Source organism: Colossoma macropomum, unplaced genomic scaffold (genome assembly GCF_904425465.1).
Source record: "Colossoma macropomum unplaced genomic scaffold, Colossoma_macropomum, whole genome shotgun sequence".
NCBI classification, from domain to species: Eukaryota; Metazoa; Chordata; class Actinopteri; order Characiformes; family Serrasalmidae; genus Colossoma; species Colossoma macropomum.
In genome coordinates this window covers 43,614,833-43,631,971 of record NW_023494805.1, presented here as the reverse complement: position 1 = coordinate 43,631,971, position 17,139 = coordinate 43,614,833, and the positions used below count along the sequence as shown (strand labels likewise).

Below are 17,139 nucleotides of genomic sequence, written 5' to 3'. Positions count from 1 at the left end.
TTTATGTTTAGTCTGGAGCTGTTCAGGTTTAGGTTTAGACTGGAGCTGTGCAGGTTTAGGTTTAGTCTGGAGCTGTTCAGGTTTAGGTTTAGACTGGAGCTGTGCAGGTTTAGGTTTAGTCTGGAGCTGTTCAGGTTCAGGTTTAGACCGGAGCTGTGCAGGTTTAGACTGGAGCCTTGCAGGTTTAGTCTGGAGCTGTGCAGGTTTAGGTTTAGTCTGGAGCTGTGCAGGTTTAGGTTAAGACTGGAGCTGTTCAGGTTTAGTCTGGAGCTGTGCAGGTTTAGGTTTAGACTGGAGCTGTGCAGGTTTAGTCTGGAGCTGTGCAGGTTTAGGTTTAGTCTGGAGCTGTTCAGGTTCAGGTTTAGTCTGGAGCTTTGCAGGTTCAGGTTTAGTCTGGAGCTGTTCAGGTTTAGGTTTAGTCTGGAGCTGTTCAGGTTTAGGTTTAGTCTGGAGCTGTTCAGGTTCAGGTTTAGTCTGGAGCTTTGCAGGTTTAGGTTTAGTCTGGAGCTGTTCAGGTTTAGGTTTAGTCTGGAGCTGTTCAGGTTCAGGTTTAGTCTGGAGCTTTGCAGGTTTGGTGCTGTGCAGCTTTAGGTTTAGACTGGAGCTGTGCAGGTTTAGTCTGGAGCTGTGCAGGTTTAGGTTTAGTCTGGAGCTGTTCAGGTTTAGGTTTAGTCTGGAGCTGTTCAGGTTCAGGTTTAGTCTGGAGCTTTGCAGGTTTGGTGCTGTGCAGCTTTAGGTTTAGACTGGAGCTGTTCAGGTTTAGACTGGAGCTGTGCAGGTTTAGACTGGTGCTGTGCAGGTTTAGACTGGTGCTGTGCAGGTTTAGAGTGGAGCTGTTCAGGTTTAGACTAGACTGGAGCTGTGCAGGTTTAGACTGGAGCTGTGCAGGTTTAGACTGGAGCTGTTCAGGTTTAGACTAGACTGGAGCTGTGCTGGTTTAGGTTTAGAGTGGAGCTGTTCAGGTTTAGACTGGAGCTGTGCAGGTTAATGTTTAGACTACAAGCTGTTCAGGTTCAGGTTTAGTCTGGAGCTGTGAAGGTTTAGGCTGGAGCTGTTCAGGTTCAGGTTTGGTCTGGAGCTGTGCAGGTTTAGACTGGAGCTGTGAAGGTTCAGGTTTAGCCTGGAGCTGTGAAGGTTTAGGCTGGAGCTGTGCAGGTTTAGACTGGAGCTGTTCAGGTTTAGACTAGACTGGAGCTGTGCAGGTTTAGACTGGTTCTGTGCAGCTTTAGGTTTAGAGTGGAGCTGTTCAGGTTTAGACTGGAGCTGTGCAGGTTAATGTTTAGACTACAAGCTGTTCAGGTTTGGTCTGGAGCTGTGCAGGTTTAGACTGGAGCTGTTCAGGTTCAGGTTTGGTCTGGAGCTGTGCAGGTTTAAGTTTAGTCTGGCTTTGTGGAGTTCAGTCTGGAGCTGTGCAGGTTTAAGTTTAGTATGGCGTGGTGGAGTTCAGTCTGGAGCTGTGAAGGTTTAAGTTTAGTATGGCGTGGTGGAGTTCAGTCTGGAGCTGTGAAGGTTTAGTCTGGAGTTGTTCAGGTTCAGGATTAGTCTGGAGCTGTGAAGGTTCAGGTTCAGTCTGGAGCTGTGAAGGTTTAAGTTTAGTCTGGTGTTGAGGTGTTCAGTCTGGAGCTGTGCAGGTTTAAGTTTAGTCTGGCGTGGTGGAGTTCCGTCTGGAGCTGTGAAGGTTTAAGTTTAGTCTGGCGTTGAGGTGTTCAGTCTGGAGCTGTGAAGGTTTAAGTTTAGTCTGGCGTGGTGGAGTTCAGACTGGAGCTGTGCAGGTTTAAGTTTAGTCTGGTGTTGTGGAGTTCAGTCTGGAGCTGTGCAGGTTTAAGTTTAGTCTGGTGTTGTGGAGTTCAGTCTGGAGCTGTGCAGGTTTAAGTTTAGTCTGGTGTTGTGGAGTTCAGTCTGGAGCTGTGCAGGTTTAAGTTTAGTCTGGCGTGGTGGAGTTTAGTCTGGAGCTGTGCAGGTTTAAGTTTAGGCTTTGTGCTGAATGTGCATGTATCTTGCTCTTCTATTGCTCCTAAACACACTTCACTGTAAAATGAAATAGGTAATGATCATACTTGTTCTGCCTCCTACTCAGTGAAACCTGACCCCACTGACCCTGGTGATCTGGATGATCAGTCATGGAGGAAGAGAGCAGTGAAGTAGTGGCCTCCAGCTGCACAGTCCTGACCACCACAGTGTCCAGCACATCCACACCCATCACTCAGCGCACACAGACCAACCCCACTGACCGGCAGACTGTCCAGGTAACTCACACTCTTAAAGCGTTAGTTTGACGAAGAATCAAAAAAATGTAAAAAATTCCTTCTTAACCCGAACGGAGTCAATCAGACACGTTTATACAGCAGAGCTATGAGGAAATGGAAGCTCATACCCCGGTAATCAGCCTGATGCTAACTGCAGGCCTAAATCATCACATGCTCGTCCCAAAACCTCCTCTGAGACTCTCCAAACTGTGCCCGTGTTGTAGGTGATCCAGCAGGCTGTGCACAGGCCCGCAGGTGTGGCTCAGTACCTGCAGCAGATGTACGCAGCACAGCAACATCATATAATGCTGCAGACCCTCCATCAACACCAACAGACAACCAGCCCCACTACACACAGCACAGCATCCGCACAGCAGGTGAGTCAGCTGGGGTATCAGGATGCCATCCTCATGGGGGCATCTGGGTATACAGGACAGACAGCTACGTTCAAAATTGAATGAGGTTGACAGTAGACAGATCACTTCATGCAAGTCTCGAGTCTCTGGTGGTGCGAGTCTGAGTCGAGTCTTGAGCCTCTAGTGTGCGAGTCTGAGTTGAGTCTTGAGCCTCTAGTGTGCGAGTCTGAGTCGAGTCTTGAGTCTCTAGTGTGCAAGTCTGAGTCAAGTCTTGAGTCTCTGGTGTGCAAGTCTTAGTTGAGTCTTGTGTCTCTGGTGTGTGAGTCTGAGTCGAGTCTTGAGCCTCTAGTGTGCGAGTCTGAGTCGAGTCTTGAGTCTCTGGTGTGCAAGTCTGAGTCGAATCTTGAGTCTCTGGTGTGGAAGTTCAGATGGAGTGTCAAGTCTCTAAACTCTGATGTGCGAGTGCAAGTCTGAGTTTCTGCAATACGAGTCCCAGTCTTGAGTTTCTACGGTACAAGTTTGATGCAAGTCTCAAGTCCCTATGGTGCAAGTTAGAGTCTTGAGTCTCTAGGGTAAGAGTCTGAGTCTTGAGTCTTTAGAGTGTGAGTCAGAGTCTTGATTCTCTAGAGTGAAAGTCCAAGTCTTAAGTCTTTATGGTACGAGTCTAGAGTCTCTGGGGTACAAATCTGAGTTGAGTCTCTAATATCTGATGTGTGAATAGAAGTTGAGTCTTGAGTCTCTGAGGTATGAGTCTGAGTTGAGTCTAGAGTCTCTGTGGCATGAGTCTGATGCAAGTCTCTAGGGTGTGAGTTCTGGTCTTGAGTCTCTAGGGTACAAATCTGAATCTCTAGGGTCTGAGTCTTGAGTCTTTAGGGTACTAGTCTGAGTCTTGAGTCTGTAGGATACAAGTCTGAGTTTTGTCTTTAAGGTATGAATCTGAGTCTTGAGTCTCTAGGGTACAAATCTGAATCTCTAGGGTCTGAGTCTTGAGTCTCTAGGGTGCAAGTCTCAGTCTTGAGTCTCTAGGGTATGAGTCTGAGTCTCATCTATTGGTTGCGAGTCTCAGTCTTGAGTCTCTAGGGTATGAGTCTGAGTCTCATCTATTGGTTGCGAGTCTCAGGTATGAGTCTGAGTCTCATCTATTGGTTGCGAGTCTCAGTCCTGAGTCTCTAGGGTATGAGTCTGAGTCACATCTCTCTCCGTGTCTAGGGTACAAGTGCAAGTTGAGTCAAACTCTTTTCAGTGTGGTAATTTTAAAAAGTGGTCACGCTGCACCGTCCAGTTTACATTCTAGTGCACTAAATTTTCTCAATAACTTTAGCTTCAACTGTGTTAGCAAAGGATGTCCAACTGAGAACAAAAACATCTTGAGCTCAAATAAACAAACATTATTCAGCGCTGGCTGTTGTCTGGTAGCTGTAGGTCAAGGCAGCTGGACATGGTTTGAATTTTTAAGGTGTTTTATTAAACCCAGTAGATTCTTTGATTTGAATCAGAAAACACTTTATTTGCCAATATGTTTTCTGATCATATGTATCCATGGAATGTTTTGTTGGTGCTAATATAGAAAGTGCTAAGAGAGACAGTTCTCTGTTTCTGCAGGTTTCCCAGTCTAACAGCAGAAAGACTGCTTCACCTCCCCCATCAGCCAATGGGAGTGCAGCTCAGACTGCAGTAAGTGCTGTTAGCCAGTCACACGCTCACAACTTCCATCAGCCATCAGCCTTCAGCCTTCAGCCTTCCATCACGGTTTGAAAAAGACTGATAACTGGAGAGAAAAGCTTATTGAAGGAAAAGGTTGTTAAAGCCTAGACATGTTAGCTCTGGGGCTGCAAGGCTAATATAGCTAACATGTAATGGAAGCCTATACCCCACCGATTAGCCTGATGCTAACTGCATGCCTGACACTGTATTACTCACTGTTATCTGTAAAAAAGGACAAAAGCACAACTTAAAACAGAACCAGCAACCACCTGGAAGACTTCTGAATTTTGCTGTTTATTCTGCCCTGGTGACCGTTCTAGATCACGTCACCCGGCTCTGTGGTCACTCAGCTCCAGTCCCCCAGCATCTCCGGGTCTGCAGGATCGATGTCCCAGCAGGCCGTTCTGCTCGGGAATGGCTCCGCCCCCTGCAGTCAGGCTCAGATGTACCTTCGCACTCAGATGGTGAGAAATCAGTATGAAGTGCAGCTCTAACAGCGGATGTTACTGTACGTGTGTTCTAGGTGTAAACGCACCCCCCCTCTTCATTTAGGCGCATACGAGGAGAATTCCCCATGAAATGCAGTTGAAATGGTGCCGTACTAAGTCATTATTTATGTAATAAAGTCGGTGCGTTTGGGGTCGATTGTTCGTACAGTTTTCGTACAGCGCTTGTTTAAACATTGGAAATGAATGACGGAATGCTGCAAAATTCAAATCACAAATGAGGTCACAAAGGACATCATTCACACTGCCCCCTTAGACTCTCATACATACTAGCACACATATTAGCAACTACTTGGAATAACATAGCAACAGCCTAGTAACACCTTAGCAACCACCTGGGACACCATAGCAATGGCCTAGCAGCATCTTAGCAAACTATGTGGGATACCATAGCAACAGCCTAGCAACACCTTAGCAACCACCTGGGACACCATAGCAATGGCCTAGCAGCATCTTAGCAAACTATGTGGGATACCATAGCAACAGCCTAGCAACACCTTAACAACCACCACGGATACCATAGCAACGGCCTGTTAACACCATAGCTACTATATGGGACACCATAGCAATGGCCTAGTTACACCTTATCTTGGTCATAGGAACCAGGGGTTGCCATGACTACAACACAAATATAGACATTTTATTTACTATCCAGAACCACCAGTGAACCTCAGTTTCAGTGGAACTCCCCTTTTAAGCCTTTAGCACTGAGACTGTATGACTCCTCCTCTGCTCCTCTGTCTCTCTGTATCAGCTGATTCTGACTCCTGCTGCGTCTGTAGCTGCTGATCTGCCTGCTCTGAGCTCGGTCTCCTCTCAGCCCACGTCCACACAGGTGAGGCTGCTGTAGCTCTGATAAACGCACCAGAGGTATTACCGCTATAGACTACGGCACACACAGACTGCTGACCTCCTGACGGGTCACAGCTCTGACACTAATGACTGTGTGAGCTCACATATTCAGTAGGTGGCTGTGACATCAGCTGACGCTTATGTAACTGACATTAATTAAAAATGCTTAATTGGCATAGCTGTTGCTAATTTGTCAGCAGTTTCTTGACATCAGTTAAAGGCTGATTCATGGACACCAAATAAGCATTGCTTATATGATAGCTTAGTGTATATCAATTAAAGGTTGATTTAATGAGACCAAATAAGCATTGCATAATTAACATAAATGGTTGCTTACTTTACAATTAAAGGCTGTATGATTTACACCACTAAGAGTCATCAATTTAAATGCTGCTTAATTGACATCAATTAAAGTTATCTAAACTGTCAGCAGTTAAATGTTGCTTAATTTACATAAATTAAATGTGGCATAATTAACAAAAATTGTTATTTACTTTACATCAATTAGACGTCTTGTCATTTACAACAAAGGTTTTAAATTGACAAATTTAGCTTAATTTACATTAATATAATAATAATAATAATAATACTAATAATAAATGTATAGTGTAAGGCGTATCTTAATTTTTATCTTTAACTTTACTGATAAGTATTAAAGAGAATGTAATTGACTTTTTAAAGAATTCAAGCACATCAAATATTTTTAATTGGCATTGGAAATATATTAAAGATAAACTGTATATTAAAGATAAAGATAAACTGTCAGCAGTTAAAAGTTGCTTAGTTGCCCACAGTAAATGCTGCAGGTGGATGGTGTAAACGAGTGTGCTGACCCTCAGCTGTTAATGTGGTTAGTTGTGATGGTGTGTTTCTCCTGCAGGTTTCTAGCTTGGCTCTACGGACCCATCTTCCTGGAGCCCTAAGTGCTGCCCAGAGCGTCCAGCTGAAGGCCTCTCAGGGTCAGACGCTGGTCACCCCCCTCCCCAGAATGTCCATCTGTCCCCTGAAGTCCACACAGCTGTCCCAGGCCCTGGCAGAAACTTCCAGAAGTGAGTCCTGTTTGATGACTCATTTTTGTCTTCAGCCCAAACCGTCATTAAATTATCACAGATATTCTAACGTAATTTTTAACGTCTAATAGTTCATATATAAACCCAAAACAAATGTTTTTAATCTTTAGGCTTTAGCAGGCCGTTTATGCACTAATATCTCCTAAGTCTACTATATAGGAGCATTTATTAAGGTTGCTTAATGACTAATATCTCCTATTTTGTCGCATAGGAGCATTTATTGAGAACGTTTATGGACTAATATCTCTTATTGTAGTGTATGAAGCATTTATTAAGGTAGTTTATGGACTAATATCTCTTACTGTAGTGTATGAAGCATTTATTAAGGTAGTTTATGGACTAATATCTCTTACTGTAGTGTATGAAGCATTTATTGAAGTCATGTATGGACTAATATCTCTTATTGTAGTGTATTGGAGTGTTTATTGACGTCATTTATGCACTAATATCTCTTATTCTAGTGTATAGGAGTGTTTATTAAGGTTGCTTAATGACTAATATCTCCTATTTTGTCGCATAGGAGTATTTATTGAGAACATTTATGGACTAATATCTCTTACTGTAGTGTATTGGAGTGTTTTTTGAGGTCGTTTATGGACTAATATCTCCTATTTGTCGCAAAGGAGCATTTATTGAGATAATTTATTTTACTAATATCTCTTATTGTAGTGTATAGAAGAGTTTATTGAATCATTTATTTTACTAATATCTCTTATTGTAGTGTATAGGAGAGTTTACTGAGATCATTTATGGACTAGTATCTTATTTTTTTGTATCGAAGCATGTTTTGAGAGGGTCTAGTGTATAGGAGAGTTAATTGAAATTATTTATGGATTAATATTTCCTTTTTTAGTCTTTTGGAGCATTAATTGAGACTTTATAGACTAATATTTCCAATTTTAGTATAAAAGTATCATCAGTCTTGAATAATGTGGAAAAATATATTGTAATAAGATTTTGTCATGTGTCTTTTCTTGAGCAGCGATTCTAAAGCATGGATCCACCCTCTCTCTCTCTCTCTCCCTCTCTCTCTCCCTCTCTCTCTCCCTCTCTCTATCCCTCTCTCTATCCCTCTCTCTCTCTCTCTCCCTCTCTCTCTCCCTCTCTCTATCCCTCTCTCTATCCCTCTCTCTCTCTCTCTCTCCCTGCAGCATTCTCTCCAGCTCTGATGCGGCACCAGCTGCACTGCCCCCCCAGCCTGAAGGGGGCGCCCCCACAGTTCATCCTGCAGAGTAGCGTGGCTCAGAGGCAGGTTCAGCCTATTGCTCTCCGGGTCACAGCTCAGGACGGCGGCCATCCTCCACTGTCCCTGCTGACCGGGACCACGCCCACCCCTGCCACCGTCCTATCACAACACTGTGAGGTGAAAATTAGAACCAAAATCAGAATTGTTTTATATGGCAACATAAGATTATATATGTTATAGGATTAAAAATACTCACACATTACATTCACATTTACAGCCTTTAGCAGGCGCTCTTATCCAGAGCGACTTACAAAGGTGCTGCGCTGTCCACTCAGAGAAAGTGTACTAGCTAGAACAGACAGGAGTCCAAACTGCCCTTCAGCTCAAACACTGCCAGAAAACAAAAGCCAGAGCTGAGGTTAGACACAGCGTAACAGCAACACAACACACTTCAAGTACTTAGATTACTGCTCACTTAATTTCTGTAAAAAGAGACGGCCTTCGGTTTGAAGACCCTGAAAGAGTCGCTGTTTGGACAGCCAGTGGAGGAAGTTCGTTCTACCACTTTGGCTCCAGGACAGAGAAGAGTCTTAAACTAATATGGAATGATTTAAGGGTACGAAGTTCCACTGGGCATCTTTTGCATGAGCTGGAATGAAAAAGCCCCACTAAACACCTTTGGGATCAGTTGGAGTGATGAGGTTTCATTGAACTAGGTTGGGATGAGCTGAAGGTTTGAAGCTGCGTTGAAATGATGAAGCTCCGTGGAACACATTTGGGATGAGTTGGAATAATGAAGCTCCATGGAATACATTTGGGATGAGTTGGAATGATGAAGCTCCATGGAATACATTTGGGATGAGTTGGAATGATGAAGCTCCATGGAATACATTTGGGATGAGTTGGAATGATGAAGCTCCATGGAATACATTTGGGATGAGTTGGAATAATGAAGCTCCATGGAATACATTTGGGACGAGTTGAGGTGATGAAGCTCCATGGAATACATTTGGGATGAGTTGGAATGATGAAGCTCCATGGAATACATTTGGGATGAGTTGGGGTGATGAAGCTCCATGGAATACATTTGGGATGAGTTGGAGTAATGAAGCTCCATGGAATTCATTTGGGATGAGTTGGAATGATGAAGCTCCATGGAATACATTTGGGATGAGTTGGAATGATGAAGCTCCATGGAATACATTTGGGATGAGTTGGAATAATGAAGCTCCATGGAATACATTTGGGATGAGTTGAGGTGATGAAGCTCCATGGAATACATTTGGGATGAGTTGGAATGATGAAGCTCCATGGAACACATTTGGGATGAGTTGGAGTGTCAGAGCTCTCTTTGATTACCCTTCATTTCAGACGGAATGTTGGAAAAACAGGTGTCTGGATACAGTCAAACATATAGTATATATTTCAAAATTAAACAATAATAAAATATAGTATGATTTCTGAATGTCTGTTAACTTTCCTTGTTTGTATGAAAAAGGTCTCGTGCCCCGCCTCCTCAGACCAACTGGCCAGTCAGAGCTCAGCACAGCAGCAGGCTCTAGTGGCGTCCACTTCTACAGTTCCATCGGCCAGTTCAGCTCTTCCAGACCCTCCACCACTTCACCTGGGTCCAGTGGTGGACCCCCTGTGCCAGGCTCAACCCCTCAGCTGTCCCCCTCCTCCGCCCCCACTGACCCTGGCGCTGCCCAGGCTGCCCGCCACCCCTTCTCCAGCCTCTGTACAGAGACTGTCCCTTCGCTCCATCCACGCGCTGGCTGTCCAGTCTGACCACATGCTGCTGTCGGAGGATGAGCTGCCCATGGCTGAAGCTCTGGCCCAGCTGCCCTTCCAGAACCTTCCGCCTCCACAGACCGCTGCCGTGGACCTGAAGGTGCAGCCCAACATAAATGAGAACGAAACATCGGTGAGTCTGAACTCTTTTTTTTTTGTTAAAGTGGTTTAATAGGGGACAAAATTCTGGCCTGAAGGGGGCGTCGGGTGGTGCACAGACAGTAATCCCACTTCAGCCCAAAGCTATAGGTGAGATATTTTATTGGATATTAATAAAGCTCCAAAATCAAAACTCCTGGCTAATAAAAACTACTAAATAAAATCAGTTTAAATAAAATAAACTTACTAAAAATATTAGTGTGTACAGAATGAGCCATGAAATCCAGCGTCATCTACAGCAGAGAACGGCTGGTCATCATCACACTGAACTCCATGAGGTTTAGGGATTCTTGCTCTGCGTCTATGGTTTGTTAATGATTCCATAATTTGATAAACTGCCTGTACAGACGACGTTGGCGCTGCAGGGACTTTCCTGTCGTGTTTTCAGGTGCTAACAAACCTGCACTGAAAACGTTCTTGGGTGTCTTGATGCTCCACGTGAACCGAGATTATAAATCTCGTCTCTAATGTTCCTCTGGTTTCAGTGAGTGTAGCCATTTACTCCAGTTGCCTGAGGCTGTTTTTGCTGCTTATTGTTAACATCATTACAAATATACGTTCATTCTGAAATTGATGTCTGAAGGACCTTTTTTGTTTCCCCTACTAAAGAACCCTTAAAGAACCATCATTTTTAAGTGTGTATATTAGACTCAGAGCTCCAGATCGACTGCATTTCGAATAAAAGGGGAGACCTGTGTAAATTTAGATTTTCTTAATGTTTAGGAGGATGGAGCTGGAGTGGAAGTGGTGAGAGAGGAGCAACAGAAATGTCCAGACAGGAGCAGGACCCCCACCCCCCCAGCACCGACCCCCACAGCACCGACCCCCACGGCATTGACCCCCACGGCATTGACTCCCGGAGAGAACCCACAGGACTCCTGCAGAGATGCTACACAGCCGGAACCATGTACAGGTGCCTCTCATATAGCAGTGACAAACCATATCGCCCCCTACATTTCCTGTAGTGTACAGTCTGTCAGAGTGACTGTGTGGATCATATGAACATTATAGAGCTTTTTAAATGAAACAGTAGAAGCCGTATCGCCCCCTACACTTCCTGTAGTGTATTACAGTCTGTCAGAGTGACTGTGTGGATCATATGACCATTATAGAGCTTTTTAAATGAAACAGTAGAAGCCGTATCGCCCCCTACACTTCCTGTAGTGTATTACAGTCTGTCAGAGTGACTGTGTGGATCATATGAACATTATATGTCCATCCTTAAACTCTCTGCTGACCTCTCCTGTTGTTAACAGGCCCATTGGAGCCGTCCAGTTTACAGTCCAGCAGATCCGTGATCCGGTCAGCAGAAGACGCAGCGTCCACCTCCCCTCCTCCCTCCCTCCGGCCCGCGGTAAGAAGCTCCAGCAGCAGCCCCACCTCAGCCAGCCAGCGGCCCCCGCAGGCCAGCGTTAGACCACACATCCTCACACACCTCATAGAGGGCTTCGTCATCACAGAGGGGCTGGAGCCGTTCCCGGTATGTCCACCAGGAGGCACCATAGCCACTCCCAGTCACTTCTACCACCGTGCCTTAAACTGGCCTGGAGTGCTAGCAGTCCTTTCCCTCTGAGAGAGAGAGAGAGAGAGACAGAGAGAGAGACAGAGAGAGAGAGAGAGAGACAGAGAGAGGCAGAGAGAGAGAGAGAGACAGAGAGAGAGAGAGAGAGAGAGACAGAGAGGGGCAGAGAGAGAGAGAGAGACAGAGAGAGAGAGAGACAGAGAGAGAGAGAGAGGGAGAGAGAGAGACAGAGAGAGAGAGAGACGGAGAGAGAGAGAGAGAGAGAGACAAGGAGAGAGAGACAGGGAGAGAGAGACAGGGAGAGAGAGAGAGGGAGAGAGAGAGCGTTAGTGTTAGCTGTTTTTAACACTGGCTAACTGCTTAACGTAAATAGCTAATGCTGGCTAATTATGCTAACTAAAAAAAAATAGCTACACCAGATAACTCAGTTAACTGAAAGCTAACTCTGCTAACTAAAAATAGCTAAGACAGAAAGAGAGACAGAGAAAGAATGTTAGCATTAGCTATTTTCAGTGCTAAAAAAAGCTAACACTGGCTAACTCTGCTAACTGAAAATAGGTAATGCTAAGACTTTTAGCTGAAAATAGCTGATGTTAGCTAACTCTGCTAACTGACAACTGCTAACTCTGCTAACTGAGAACTGCTAATTCTGCTAACTGAGAACTGCTAATTCTGCTAACTGAGAACTGCTAACTCTGCTATCTGTTGTGAGTGACCAGCTCTTCTAGACAGTAAAGACACCAGCGCCACCCAGTGTACTGAAGTAGCACCTGATCAAAATGCAAGTCTTTGCTGCTGATCAGAGATGAGGAACAGAACGACATTGTTTATCAAAAAAACAACAACAAAAAAAAACAATAATTTCCTTTTGAGGATTTTCTCAAAGTTCCCACCCTTCCCAACCTGCACCTACAGTGTCTGTGCGCTTGGTCAGGTGCGCTGTGACAGGTGCGCATTGTTCCACAGGTGGGCCGAACCTCTGTGGAGGAGCAGCAGCGGGCGCGACTGACCGAGGGCCTAGAGCTGCCGGAGAACGGAGCGGAACACCACGACTTCCTGCCGGACGCAGAGCAGCCCGAGAACTCCTCAGACTCAGACATGGACAACACACCTGCTGAAGATGGTCAGATATTCACAGCAGCTACATTTAGGCAGCTAGCTTGACCACAGAGATGGACATTAAAGTGATACTTTCCTCCTTAGTCTATTAGATGTTACTCAGCAACTCCACATGGTTTGAGGCCAGTGTGTGATGATTTAGCCGTGCAGTTAGCAACATGCTAATTGGTGGGGTAAACATCACATTTGTCCTCTCAGACAGATAAGAGTGTTGGTCAGAGGTGCTCAGACTGTGGGTTCTGAAGGGGTGTGTGTGTGTGTGTGGTGTGTTCTCAGAGAGGTCAGAGGTCAGTCCGTTAGATCTGCTGCAGTGCGAGTTCTGTGGGAAGAGGGGCTCCACGCGGACCTTCCTCCGCTCCAAACGCTTCTGCTCCACCACCTGCATCAGAAGGTATAATCACCCCACCACACCATCACTGACTCACGGCTCAGAGAGGAAAACAGAACTCATCTGAATCACGGAGCTTCAAACGGTTCTTCACATGCACAGCTCTCTTTATCAAACACGGTTCTTTAGGAGAGCAAAAGGGTTCTTTTACTGCGTCAAACCCTTTGTGGCACCTGTTTATTATTCAGCATCTACTATGAATTATTCAGTATCTACTATGAATTATTCAGTATCTACTATGAATTATTCAGTATCTACTATGAATTATTCAGTAACTACTATGAATTATTCAGCATCTACTCTGAAACGACTGTGAAAAGCTGAATCTAGCTGTTCTTCTTTGTTCCTCTGTCTGTCCAGCTTTAACATCAGTTCTACGAAGCGCCTGGCTGTGCTGAGGGCCCACAGGGTGACCCGCTGGCCCAACAGGCCGATGGGCCGCAGGGGGAGACCGCCGAGCCGCATCAGCCACACCCACCGAGAACACTTCTTCAGACAGGTGGGGCCGGAGGGGGGGAGGGGGGGTACGTTGGCTAGTGTTGCCTATTTTCAGTTAGCAGGGTTAGCTAGTGTTATTTATTTTCAGTTTGTAGCATTAACTAGCATTATCCATTTTCAGAAATATTCTTTTATATGTAATAAATATTTCTTTCATATACAGTACATTCTTATAATAAATATATGGCTAGTTAATGGCTTCAGTGAAAAATGACACACTGATGTATACAATATAATGATATATTAACCATTCCATCCTTCTTTGGATTTTTAGTTATTTTCTGTTTTATTTTGTACAAACTTTTACATTAAAAAGTCAAACTATGCTTTATTTACGTTGTGGTGACCCCTTTGAAGTCGCACCATATAGTTTTTATAAAAAATCTCACATGTACTGTTTTTCACTGCAATTACAGCCCCAAAAGTATTTGGGTATTGTAACCACTGTAAACCTGGATTTAACTGGTTTACTTCATAAAGTTAGAGGTTTGATCTTAGTGTGAGAGAAAAACACCTTTGTCCACTGTTTGGGGTCACTGTGTAGCACGCCAGAATAAGCATTTTGCCTTCTTCAAAATAAGAGTCAGAGTTATAATTGAGCATTAGAAAAATCACATACAGTAACGCCGCATTTTATACTGAACGATAAGGAACAAAATATATCAATATTGTGATTAGATTTATTTGGTCAGATCGTCCGGCCCTACGATACAGAGCCTCTTGTTTCATAGCTGAAGTGTTTCAGTGATGTCACTGAAGGAGAGAGCCGTCCTGTAATCCTGTAATCCTGCATCACTGTTAGCGCTGGTGGTCATCCGTGTCCGTGATGGTTCAGCTGCAGGGCTCCTACAGACCGGACGGCGCCCAGCAGGCCGGAGAGGATGACTGTGAGGGTGAAGACCCTCCGGGCCCCATGACCACCAGGCTGCGTCTGCAGGTGGAGAGAGACAGGGAGAGAGAGAGAGAGCAGGAGGGGAGAGAGAGGCAGGACTGCAGCAGCTCCACCGGCCTGCTGGACTGCTCTCCAGCGCTGTGGAGTGTGGAGCAGGTCTGCTCCTACATCAGCTCCTTACCAGGTACCTACAAATGCAGTTAATCACTCCACAGGAGGGCGCCAGCCAGGCTCCTATACAACTCGTATATAGCTCTCTGAAGTCAGTCGACTGAGGCCAGTTAGTGGAAGCACAAGATGTGTGTTTCTAATAAATTGGCCAATAAGTAGAAGCACAAGGTTGGTGTTTCTAATAAAGTGGCCAGTTAGTGGGAGCACAAGGTTGGTGTTTCTAATAAAGTGGCCACTTAGTGGAAGCACAAGGGGGGTGTTTCTGATAAAGTGGCCAGTTAATGGAAGCAAAATTGGGTGTTTCTGATAAAGTGGCCAGTTAGTGGAAGCACAAGGAAGGTGTTTCTAATAAAATGGCCAGTGAGGGTACGTAGTTGGCCTTATTAGCACTTAGATGGGCTAGTAAGTTTAGTTCAGCTTAAAATCATCCAGACACTCTTAAAACATGTTGTGGATTTGTTTGTGCCTCCTGCAGGATGTCAGGACATGGTGGCTGAGTTCCGTTCGCAGGAGATCGATGGCCAGGCCCTGCTGCTGCTGACCGAGGAGCATCTGATGAGTGCCATGAACATCAAACTGGGACCAGCGCTGAAAATCTGCGCTCATATTAACTCCCTCAAACAGCCTTAGACACGGCGGCTTCCCTCAGCAGCTCGGACCAGCCCGCAGGGGGCGCTCTGAGCACTGAACTCGGCTTCCTCTGACCTGTCAGTGTGCTGAACAGGACTGATGGACAAATAATAACTAATGACTTAGTTTTAAATCCAGTGATTTTCAGCCAAACATCACATTTATACAGCACATTAAACCCTTTATTCCAAATGTAGACCGTCTGTCAGGACATGTTTGGTGCCTGAAGTTTGCTTTTTTAGTTTTAGCACTGGAGCTACGAGGCTAATGTAGCTAACAAGGTCATATCTGCTTGTGTTAGCAAGTAGCACGGTGCTAACTGCCTTCATAAATCATTATACACAGGCCTCAGACTGTGAGGAGGTGTTCAGGATCTCTAACAGTCCTGATTCTGTGGTTTCTGACTCTGTATGACTCACTGTTAACTATAAACGTGGACTAAAGTACAGTAGGAGCAGCTATGCATGCAGTTAGCACCATGCTAATTGCTAACTAGAGGTGGACAATAAGGCAATGCTGTAATATCGCGATACTTCAAGACATTTTCATGATGCAGATTGTTTCACAATATTTACTTTTTCAGACATCTAATCAGCAGGAACTGGGAAAAAAATCTATATTAAAACACTATTAAAACTGTGAACACAGTGATTTTTATTCAGTATTTGGCACTAAATCCAGTCAAATGGGCCTAATTTCACTCTTTATAATGAAAAATGCAGTTGGTCAGTGTCTACAGGCACTGACGATACACAATATGATCAGAAAAGCAGACTGTATTGTGACATTTTATCACAATAATGATATATATTGTCATATTGCCCAACCCTAATCAGTACTACTGAGCACTATTGCTAAAACAAGCTAATCTTACTTGTTAGCCTCTTCTGTTCGCCAAACACATCTTGGCTGATCCACTGCATTTGAAATTACAGGTGGTGATGTTGTGTAAATGTGATTTTCGGCTGAACTATGGCTTCAAAGCTGTGGTGTGAGTGTAACACAGGAGCGACTCCAGACTCTCAGACTGAGGAAGCTGACTTGGCTGGGCCTCACTGAGTCCAGCTGAACACAGACTCCCGTTGAGGGTGGAATCTTCCAGAACGATATCCACGCAAAGTGCGATTCTGATTTTAAATGAATAAATAAACGCAGTGTGTTCGGTTCTGCTTGTTTTGCACAGAAAAAAGAAGGTGAGATTTATATCATAAATAATATAAATACTTAATTTATGATCGTCTGTGATGTTTGAGTTGATGTTCCGCGTTAATAGACCAACCGTTTAATTCCGCTTACTGAGCGTAAAGGTGAACCTGAGCGGCGCTGAATGGTAGAGTGTAGAGGCGTGTCTGTGTGAGGCACCGCTGGTGTCAGTTATGCTGCACTGCAGGTTATAAAGAGGTGTGACTGTAAAAGACTGAAACAGAGATACTGTTTAGCAGACGTTACTAACAGCACCATGTTTACTGTCATTTCTCTGCTTCAAAATAAAGATTTTTTTTGGTAAATTTTGTTCATGGTATGTTCAGCTGTGTGTAAGTTTTAAACAGATGGAGGAGTTTTAAAGTGACAGTTTGGACGACTTTTATAGTGATATATTTCTTAAAGTGACTATTCTACCAATATGGTGGGCGTTTCGGATAAAATGACCAAACTTGCACCTATATGGTAGGTGTTTCTAATAAAATGACCAGAAGGACACGTAATGGTAGGTGTTTCTAATAAAATGGCCAAAAAGGAACCTATATGATAGCCGTTTCTGATAAAATGGCCAAAAGGACACCTCTATGGTAGGTGTCTCTGATAAAATGGCCAAAAGGGAACTTATATGGCAGGTGTTTCTGATAAAGTGGCCAAAAGGGCACCAATATGGTAGGTGTTTCTAATAAAATGGCCAAAAGAGAACCTACATGGTAAGTGTTTCTAATAAAATGGCCAAACATGCACATTTATGGTAGCTGTTTCTGATAAAATGTCTAATCAGAGTAGCTGCTGATCTGGACAGTTGGAGTGAAGTTCCTAAAAAGAGCATCACACTGTATCCGTGCA

General features: G+C 44.4%; 1 protein-coding gene across 1 annotated transcript; it reads left to right on the top strand.

The window, feature by feature from the left end:
* Positions 1–1,282: 1,282 nt before the first annotated feature.
* Positions 1,283–15,345, top strand: phc3 (polyhomeotic homolog 3 (Drosophila)). The gene is given in 15 exon segments (XM_036596030.1): positions 1,283–2,246; positions 2,471–2,623; positions 4,214–4,285; positions 4,627–4,770; positions 5,567–5,647; positions 6,545–6,713; positions 7,886–8,097; positions 9,419–9,848; positions 10,577–10,783; positions 11,127–11,350; positions 12,359–12,515; positions 12,788–12,902; positions 13,260–13,398; positions 14,233–14,473; positions 14,936–15,345. Coding segments are annotated over 15 exon segments (2,625 nt in total). The 5' UTR covers positions 1,283–2,120; the 3' UTR covers positions 15,091–15,345.
* The last annotated feature ends 1,794 nt before the right edge of the window (positions 15,346–17,139 follow it).